Here is an 11023-nt window from a genome sequence, read left to right as displayed (position 1 = left end):
TCTGCAACGGTCCCCAACAGCTCCCAGGCAGGAGGCCTTGCCTTTTCGATCGATGTTGCTTTTGTGCTAGCCTTCTTAAGGCAATCTTGTCTAATTTATGTCTGTACTCAGATATTGTTGCTTCCGCTGACTCTTGTGTATTCAAGCTTATGTATTCGAGCCCTCGAGGCCCCTGGCTTTTAATATAAAGCTTGTATTATTTTATTTTGTGTCTAGAGTTATGTTGTGATATCTTCCCGTGAGTCCTTGATCTTGATCGTACACATTTGCGTATATGATTAGTGTACGATTGAATCGAGGGCGTCACATGCCACTAAGGATAAAACAACAGGGTTTCATCATATTGATTGATGTCTTGGTGTCTACATTATGTCATCTTGCTTATTGATGCTTTGGTCCTTGCAAACTTAACACATTGAGATGCATGCTGGATAGCGGTTGAGTATTAGTGGTAGATGCAATTGGATTAACAGTCTACTTATTATGTAATGCCTATATAAGATTGTGCCGTAAATGATCATAGTCATAAATATTGCAATTTTATCGTTGCCCAACTGTAATTTGTTCACCATGTCATTTGCCTGTTTTCGAGAAAGATACCACTAATCAACCTATGCCCACTAGGTCTATTCTCCGTTACTAAATTCTTTTGCAAAATGGCTACTTCTATTTTTGCCGTGTTACATTACTACAAACTATCTCTACCACTTGCTATTTAATCATGTAACTAGGAACACAAGGGGATTGACAATCCTCTTGCCATGTTGGGGACGAGTGTGTGTGTGTGTGTGTGTGTGTGTGTTTGTGTTTGTGTTTGTTTGTTAGCTTGGAGACTCCTAGTGGATTGATAACATTGATTCTCTAACTGAGGGACATATTGCTCCTGTTCTGCTTCACCCTTATACTTGGAGAATCCCAACAACTCATGTGGCACCGAGCAACCTTCTTGGCCCTCGCGCAGGCCTACTGCTGGGCTCCTTGTAAACGAGCCGACCACTTTGTAGTACACCGTCGTCCCTGAGTCAACAAGGCCAAGGCAATAACTTCGTCCATGTACACGGACACAAACACGTAAACGAACATATACGCGGCAGTGACTTACACGGAAAGGCCATATAATGTAAAGGGTGATGGCCGATTGTAAACTGAAGCCCGCAAACCAATCAATCAATCAATCAATCGGACCTTTGTTACAATCTACGTCTTCTTCATCCTTTGTCACGACTTCCGTTCATCGGCAACCCCCGCTCCTTACAATTTCGCCCGCCGATCGACGATCGAGCTAGAGGCAAGCAAATCGACCTAGCTCAGCCAGTCGTGGCCATGAACCCTGACAAGGTCCCTTTCGGACGAGCGGGGCTTGTGGTTGGAAAGTCTCGGCTGAACTGTGTTGCGTATCGCGCTCCGAGTTGGCTCTCCAACCTTCCATGTGGCTTTTGCGATTGTGTTTGTGGGAGGGTGGCTGAGAGAGCCGTTGTGCTGTGAGGGGCGGGCCCACTTGGCAGCGAGACAAGCCGAGCCAAGGACACAACGGCTCTCCCCCTTTCTCTCTGTCCACTTCCAATTGGATTCCCCACACCACACCACACCCACTGAGAGTGAAGACTGAGCTTAGGAGAGGAGCGGGCGGCGGGCTGGTCAAAGCCCTAGCCTTTGTCCGGTCAAACCAAATCGATCCCCTTTCCCCGCCGCGGAATTGGTCTCGCCTCCGGCTCCCGGGCGGCGGCGGTGGCGGTGGCCGGCGGGCGATGAATCCCGACCTGTCCCGGTGCGCCAGGCACCCGTCGCAGCCGCCCTTCACCGGCTTCTGCTCCGCCTGCCTCCTCGAGCGCCTCTCCGCCGCCGCGCTCCCGGCCACGCCCCCGGCCCCCTCCCCGTCCCCCCTCCCCCCTCCTCCTCCTCGACCGGTGGTGGCCGCGGCGCAGGAGGTGGCGGAGGAAGGCGGGGGCAGGACGACGCTGCTCCGCCTCTTCCAGCTCCACGACCAGCAGGACCGGCCCGCGCCGGTCGGAGCTGGAGACCAAGATCCCGAGCCCAGGGCCGAGCCGGAGCCGCCGCCACCGCTGCAGCGGAAGCGCTCCCTCCGCCAGTCCTGCGAGTGGATCGTCTGCTGCGAGCACGGCCACGACCCCGCCTCCTGGCTCCCCTCCCGCCAGTCCTGGGACGCCAACGACTCCGCCTCCGCCTCAACCTCCGCCGCCGCCGCTGCGCCCAGCACCACCGCCCCTGCTTCCGCCTCCGCGCTCGTGCTCCACTCCAGCTCAAGCAAGGCCTCGCTCAGGCCGTGGTGGGACCGCACCCGCCGGGCGGCGAACCCGGTGGCGGGCTTCTTCAGCAGATCCCTGTCCTCCCAGTCGTGGCGGGAGACAGACGCCGCGGCGAGGTCCCGGGCGCAGGGCCACGCCGCGGCCCGGGTCAACGGGGGCAGCCACTCCGTGTCGTCGTCCGCGGGCGGCGTCGACTCCGAGGTGTCGCCGGCGGACTCGCTGCACGCGCATGTACATAGCGCCGGCCGCCGCGACTCCCTGCTCAGGAGGTTCTACTGGCTCGGCCGCAGCAGCAGCGTCCACTGCCCGTCGCCCCGCCGGAGCCCCGACACCGGAATGCTGCGCTTCCACCGCACCCCTTCCACCACCAGGAGCAAGACCCAAGGCAGGAGGCGTCTCAACCTCTTTCCTGCTCGCAGTCACAGACATCAACAGCAACAACATTAGCCATGGACAGTGAAATGTTTCTCCTGCTGCAGGCTCAATGTGTCCTGGTCCTGGTCCTGGTCCTGGTGTAAAGGCCATTCAAGTTAACCAAATGTTGCTCTTCCATGTTGTCACAAGGATGTTTCAGGTTCACCATCAATTCAGAAGTTGTCTTGGTCGTGGTTTGCCGATATTTCGCTGCTGGCGACAGTAATCAGGCTGCCATATTGGACAGCATCGCGACCGACGGTGCCTGGGAGTGGAAGACGCACGCCAAAATGTCCCCTCATTGGTAACTTGTAGGTGTTAATAATTCGTCCCATTCTTTGTACTATGTATGTTATACAATAAACTGCTGGATCCAGAAACTGAAATAGAAGCTGATAATAGCTGACCCTGTTCGTTCATTCTTAAGAGTGTTCACTGATGGACGAGCTGCTGTTTTTGATGTGGATAGAAATTCTTCCTTTTTTTCCTGCATTTCATCCTGATTCCTAAATGAATTCGCCTGGTTATGACATTTTCACCTGTTTGTTGGATACAGCATGGAACTCAAGGTTCTTTTGTAGTGGTAGTGATGGCAGAATCAACAGTCAACTTAAAGAAGTCTGATACTGGCTCGCAATGATATGATTCATTTGTGTGGATGGGTTTTACCTAACTGTAGGCTATTTTGCCCAAAGTACTCTGCTGTTTTGCTCTGGTTGACTATTCTTCTTCTCTGACACGGTTCATTTGTGTGGAATGAATTTTAGTTACTTATAGGCCATTGACCAATCTGGTCATCTTTGTTTTATTGCATGACATTGCTACAAAGGTGCGCACATCCAGTGAATACTTACTCCTGACTTTTTGCACTGATTTAACAGTCATCCAGTGAAATATGTGTTGCCATGCTACTATCATGTTAAAGAAGGGCCTTTTATGAACATTCAATTGTGAACTTTGATATTTTTTCGATAACTCATGGACACACAATGCTGTTTTGCTGTGGTTAGAAACTCTTATTTCTCTGCTTGATAAGCATGTAAGGTGTTAATAACCAGCCTCATTCTTCATACTCCCTCCGTTCCAAATTACTCGTCGCAGGAATGGATGTATCTAGAACTAAAATACATCTAGATACATCCATACCCGCGACAAGTAATTCGGAACGGAGGGAGTACTATATATGTTATACAATAAACTGCTGAAAGTCTGACATACGAAAACAGAAGCTGAATAGCTGATAATAGCTGACCCTGTTTGTTCATTTTTCAAAGTGATGACTGGTGGACACTTTCTGCTGTTTGCTATGGCATCAAACCGATGAACATTCTTGTACTATGTATATTTATATGCAATAATTGCTGAACTCTGAGATGCCGAAATAGACTTCATTCTTCAGAGTGATGACCGAGCGGCGCACACTCTGCTGCTTTTCTGTGGTTGAAAATTCTTCTTCTATGCGTGCAATGGTCCTGAATGAGTTCCTTCTGTTCAGCCATGCTATAACTTATAAACAGTATGAGATTTCCACCTGTTTGCTGGATACAGTTTGAAACTCAAATTCCTTTTGATTGTCAACTTAAAAACTCTGATTCTGACTCATGACAATAAGTTTCAGCTAATTGTAGGCTATTTTCCAATTTAGTCATCTTTGCTTTATTGACACTTCCAGTCAATACTTATGACTTTTCATTGCTAATACAACACAAGTCACAACTTTAGCACTTCTGTCTCAATTGTGAAATACACATTCATATGATAAACAAGGGATGTTAATATGAATTTTCAGTTTTGAACTTACTATCAGTTCTTTGCTTCATTTCATCTCATTTGGGAATGTATAAAGTATCAACCATCAGACTTTAGATCGTAGCAGCTCTAAACCTTTTGATCATGTATTTCTTGATTTAATCCCATTTTCTTCAGCAGGAATGATTTAATCTCATCTGGGAGAACTAAAGAGTCTCCATTGATTGGGCTTAGGATCCTTGTCAAATAACATTGTTTTGCTCTCGGCTGAGTTACTAGATGGGCCTATAATGAAAGCAACAACTTTCCTCTGTTGTTCATGTTGACGTGAGAGCCTTGCCCAGGCATGCTTTTAAACGATAGAAGACCAACTCTGAGCCCCCTAGTTTCATTTTACCCGATGTTCTGAATGATGTAACTGCTTTTTGGTACCAACTATGAAGAACTGACCAAGAATTATATTCCTCACAATGTTGCCTTCAACTTGAGACGTTGCCTCAAAAAATGGAAAATCCGGCAAAATCAAAGCCGTTTGTTTAGCTAGATTGATTTTCTATCTCTGATCAACACCCTACATGTTCTACACAAAGCTATCTTAGCAAGGTCAATTGTATTCCATTATGAAATATTCAGCAAGTACATGTAGAAAAAATTGTTAGTCTTTATAATATGTGAGATCCATTGAACTTGAAAAAAAAAGGTGAATAAGAGCCTGTTCGGCAGCCCTCAGCTCCGCAACACCGCTCCTGGAGCGGCCAGTGTGGCACCGAACGCGCTAGCTTGACGCTTTCATCAAAGCGGAGCGGAGTGGCCAGCAGGCCATTTTCTCGGAGCGGGTGAAGTGACGCTCCGCGCACTCCACGCCTACATGGAGCAGGGAGTTGCGAAGTAAGGAGCAGAGGGCTGCCGAACAGGCTCTAAGCATGATGCTAATTGTTTGGTAACAAGCCCCAAATAAATATTTTACATATTCTAGAGTTTTCTATGTGCATACACCTAATCATAAACTAGTATCTATTCTAAAGATATTTATGAGACCATATCTTTTACGGATGCACACACACATATATGTATATAAAATATGAGTATGTAAGTATCATAAATTAATCTACGAAGGCATGCAATGTTATGTTTTAATATTATTGTTCACACATCATATAAGTTTGATTCAAATATATTTTTAAGGCACAATGTAAATCAAATATAAAGTAATATAACTTTGATTACAAATGTGATTTAAAGTTAGTGCACGTGCACGTTCATTTTGAAAAATTAACATTACAATATTATCATAAATAACATTACTTCAAATATTTTAGCAACACTATGATCTGATTAACTATAATAAATAAATTTTAAAAGGTACTACGATTGTTATTTTTAAAGAGTTATTACTAAATATGAAAGTTTGCAATAAATATTGAATTTATTTTTGCACGACATTCAACGCCCGTAGAATTCCGGTTGTCTCCACCTGCTCGAGCCTATCGTCATCTTCATCCGATGTTTTTAGTCTTGCCACTGTTATAGGAGCAGAGAATAACATCAGCAACGTTACCACCACCTGCAACAATATAAGAAAAACTGGCCCATGTCGCTCAGTGATTCACTCCAGCGGTGGCGCCTCTTCCAATACCCGAATCAAGTACTCCTGTATTTCGGAAAATAGTCTGAATTTCAGCAAAATTTCTGAATTCCAAACAAATTTTGTAATTAAAAACACTTCATGAATAAATAATAAATCACAAATTTTATAAAATATTAACAAATTAGATAAATGTTCAATATTTACAAAAATGTTTAAGAAATAAAGAATGTTCTCAGATTTCTTGAAATGTTCCAATTTACTTACTTTAAATTTTGATATACCTTAGATTTTAAAATGTTCATGAATTTTAAAATGGGGTATGAATTTCAAAATTGGTATACGGTTTAACAGCTGTTCATGATTTGAAAATATTCATGTATTATAAAAATGATAATGATGTGAAAAATATTTTTGAATTTATAAAATTGTACGAAATTTCAAATGACATTCATAATTTCTTTAAATTTCCTATATTTGAGAAAATGTTCCAAATGCCAATAAATAATTAATTAACTAGAAAGAGCTCCTGGATTGAAAAACATTTCATGAATTTGACAATTGTTACATTATTTCTATAAATTCATGACTTCGGAAAACAAATTGGCGCTTTGAAAAATTTTCTTATTTAAAAAAGTTTCTATTTTTTTAAAAGTATTTGAATTTTAAAATATAAAGATGGGAAATGGAAAAAGGAAAAAAGAAAAAAGAAAGAAAAGAAAAAAATAAAAAAGAAAATGATTTAAAAAAATTAATAAATGGAAAAAAAAAGAAAAAACCGAAAGAAAACAGAAAGAAAGAAACGCAGAAAAGCAACCGATTCAAGGAAGGTTCCTGTATCTTCCCAAAACAATTGGAAAGCATACACTGATAAAAGGGCAAAATGTGGTCGCCCATGTAGCGGGGCAGCCCTCAGGGATCGTGTGCGTTTGATGGGCATTTACGGCCCAACGTGGACAATAGGTTTTCCTGTATTTTGAGTAAGAGCATTTGGTGTCAAAAAATACAAACAAAATATTTTTATCTCATATAGGTGAAAATAAAAGAATTTGTTAATCATCATTTTGAAGTTAAAAACTATATATTATGGGGGAAATACGCTCACATTCATGCATACGAAATTTTCATTATGTATTGAAAAAAATATTAATTGCATAGTTGAAAAATAATTGTCATGTTTCTGTAAAATATGCATCACATATTATAAAAACAATGCTCTATAGATATAAGAAATAGGAACGAAAACCAACGGAAAAATTGAAAAGAGGGAGGTGGGATTTATTTGTAAACAGACATCTATTACACACACACACACACACACAGAGAGAGAGAGAGAGAGAGAGAGAGAGTGAGTGAGAGAGAATGCTCGAGCTGAGTTGCGTATGAAAATTTTGCTGTCGATAGCCCTCCACCAAGTCAAAAGGTGTTATCTTCGCAAGTATTTTACCAGTGGTCATTGCTAGCGTGGTACCTGGGATTAAAATGTCCCATTCTTTGTGCTATGTATGTTATGCGATACCAAAATAGTAGTTTATAATTGCTGATCATGTTGGTTCATTCTTCATAGCTACGCTCCTACGACACACTCTGTTCTCCTAAACCGGTGAGGAAGAAACCCAAATTGGGCCGGCCCATATAGATTACCAAGCGCGCTAGGGGTTATGGGCTAGGTCGCTATTTAGTGATCCAACAAAAAAGGGTCGTTATTCAGCGTCCTATCCGCCAATAGGACTGGCCATCATGAACCCTCATGCGCCTCCGAGGCAGAAAGGGTACGCGAATGGTTCTCGGCCCTCCCTTATATAATTCGGCTCGCAAGTGATTGGTAATGGCCCAGAGCCAAAGGCCGAAACCGTCCAAGGATGCCATTACCTAAAGTGATTTTCTATTTCCGTGCCCATGGTTTCCTGGTTGTGCTTACCAAACCAATCGAGTAATTATTAAATTCCACACATAAACAGGTGCTCAATCCAGTAATTATTGAAATTGTTGCATCATATCTGCAAGCACAACTAAGGAACCAAGGGCATGAAAATTGAAATCCCTTACCTAAAATAAAAAACAAATTCATGGAGTGCTGCTGCCAAGGAAATCAGGAAGCCCCTATTCGGTGCTTCAGGCGCAAGGGAACCTCCCTGGCGCCCACGCGCCGAATAGGGCTCCCTGATTTCCTTGGCAGCGACACTCCATGAATTTGTTTTTTTATTTTAGGTAAGGCCCCGCCGGCCATGCACCGACACTACTGGGCCGGCCCATGTAGATCCCAAAAGCGTCTGGTTTGCCTGGCTTGCTCGATCACATTTGGGAAAACAATTGAGCAGAAAAAACAACACAAAATCGAGAATCCAAAAAGTTCACAAATTTTGAAAGACGTTCATGACTTTGATAAAATGTTCAACGAATTTGAAAACTATTTATCCATTTTTTATAAAAAATTATCAAATTTGAAAAAAAATTCATTGATACTGGTAAAAAAATCATCAATTTGAATTTTTTTATTAGTTTTGAAAAAAGTTCATCAATTTTGGGGTTTTTTATTGATTTAGAAAAATCAACTTCAAAACATTCGTTTCAATTAGCAAAAGGAAAAAAAGAAATAAAAATCAAATAGAACTTTCCAATAAAAATGAAAAAAAATACAGATAGAAAACGGTGTAATTGAGCACATCAGGTGGGGATGGCAGGGGGGGCGGCCGCCCCGGGCCCCAAAATTCCAGGGGCCCCCTCCCAGGGTTTGCATGTTGTATATAGGTAATTGGCCCATAAGGCCTTCCGCCTTCTCCGGAAAACAAAAGTAACCCAGCGTACGCTTTTCTCAGAAAGAAAAGGTCCAGAGTACGCACGCAGTTAGCGCCAGGGATGGGGTACTCACGTAGTTTTCCTTTGATGAATTACCTAAAAAAACGTAGCTTGCCTTTGATCCCTCAAAAGAACGATTGTGAGATCCCTAATTACGTACTCTCTTTTCCCCAGATCCAGTACTCCCGATTCCCATCTCCCAGGCAGCAGCGGAGGCACAGCAGTGCAGCACGCACAACATCGCCGAGCGCCTCTGGTCTCTGCTCTCCAGCCTTCACACACTGGGTGTACATGTACATCACGTCATCGCCGACTTTCATCGCCTACGCGATCTCGACTAATTCACGATATTAGGTATATCAATAATCATTCCCTATTTCCTATTCCCTAATCCTATATATGTTGCTATTTGCTAATTGAGTAATTTACCTTCGACTAACACTGGGCAGCCATTGATACATTTTTCTTTATTTTCAGCATTGTGTTATCATGTGGTCGAAGATTACTCATTCGGTAGGGATAAAAGAAAAAGAAAATAACCTGAGGTCTTCTTGGTAGAATCACAGAGAGGGTCTATTGGCAAAAAAAAATCAAGGGTATACTAATGTGTCGATGAGCCAAGATGATGAATTGCCGATACTCATGGTGTTTGAAGATATATTCAGATTTTTATTGAGAGCGGGCACCCTGAAGTCATTCAATGATAATGAACATGAAAAGTGTTGAACAAAAATTGCAAAAACTTTGTCTCGCAATGGTTCATCTGACATTGAGGTATATGATTTTACTTTGCAATTAAAGGTTATAAAATTCACTTTGCCAGATGGTGATATGTAGATTTTCGAGCATTTGATACTGTTCGATTATTATCCTAATGTCTCCGTTGCTTATCATATCTTATTTACTGTGCATATGATATTGCACCACCTGGAAGAAGCTTTTCAAAGTTGAATTATTGAAGAAGTATTTGGTTCAATAATGACTCGAGAGAGGTTGAATGATTTGGCAACGTTATGCATAGAGAAGAAATTATTGGAAGAGGCTGACATTGATCGTAAGTGAATTTACATCGAGGAATGTTAGAAGATGTTTTAATGTAATATGTATAAATCATTTGGTATGGATACTGCACTTGGACACATTTTAGTGTTTATTGGTTACATTTCAGGCCCCGAATTTTAGTTTCGCCCCGGGCCCCCGAAATTTCAGGACCGGCCCTGCCAGCAGGCGCGGTAAATATACAGCACTCGCGCCCAGCACAAACAACATATCACACTCAAAATAGAAACAAGAAGATCAAACACTTAAAACATAAATCAACAATAAATAGTCCAATTTATTACCACTCGAACAAATAGTTTATTTTTCAATACAACAAATAGTTCAACAATACAACATCAAACATACAACATCAATAGTTTTGTCAGCCATTCTATGCCCACCACTCCTCGACTCCCTACTCAGGAGGTTCTACTGGCTCGGCCGCAGCAGCAGCGTCCACTGCCCGTCGCCCCGCCGGAGCCCCGACACCGGGATGCTGCACTTCCACCGCACCCCTTCCACCACCACCAGGAGCAAGACCCACTAGAATGTCCCGTGATCGATGACTTGTAGGTGTTAATAATTCGTCTCATTCTTTGTACTATGTATGTTATACAATAAATTGCTAAACTCTGAGATACCAAAATAGAAGCTGATAATAGCTGACCCTGTTCGTTCATTCTTAAGATTGTTCACTGATGGACACACTGCTGTTTTCGATGTGGATGAAAATACTTCTTTCTCTGCTTGCAGTTTATCCTGATTCCTGAATGAATTCCATTTTATCCAGCCATGCTACAACTGATAAATATCTCTTGCATTCGCCTGGTTACGACATTTTCACCTGTTTGTTGGATACAGCATGAAACTCATGGTTCTTTTGTAGTGGCCGTGATGGCAGAATCAATTGTCAACTTAAAGAAGTCTGATACTGGCTCGCGATGATATGGTTCATTCATGTGGATGGGTTTTACCTAATTGCAAGCTATTTTCCCCAAAGTGCTCTGCTGTTTTGCTCTAGTTCACTTTTGTTCTTCTCTGACACTGGTTCATTTGTGTGGATGAGTTTTAGTTAGTTATAGGCTATTGACCAATCTGGTCATCTTTGTTTTACTGCATGACATTGCCACAAAGGAGGGCTTATCCGGTGAATACTTACTCATGACTT

At 42.6% G+C, this 11023-nt stretch overlaps 1 protein-coding gene across 1 annotated transcript; it reads left to right on the top strand.

Moving 5' to 3' along the window:
- The first annotated feature begins 1557 nt into the window (after positions 1–1557).
- LOC125516175 lies at positions 1558–3173 on the top strand. The gene has a single exon (XM_048681658.1). It carries the CDS (start codon positions 1749–1751, stop codon positions 2712–2714), a length of 966 nt encoding a protein of 321 aa, XP_048537615.1. The 5' UTR covers positions 1558–1748; the 3' UTR covers positions 2715–3173.
- Positions 3174–11023: the final 7850 nt, after the last annotated feature.

Source organism: Triticum urartu, chromosome 6, assembly GCF_003073215.2.
Source record: "Triticum urartu cultivar G1812 chromosome 6, Tu2.1, whole genome shotgun sequence".
In the NCBI taxonomy this organism is placed as follows: domain Eukaryota; kingdom Viridiplantae; phylum Streptophyta; class Magnoliopsida; order Poales; family Poaceae; genus Triticum; species Triticum urartu.
The sequence above is the reverse complement of the archived record's forward strand: the minus strand, read 5'-3'. Positions and strand labels throughout refer to the sequence as shown.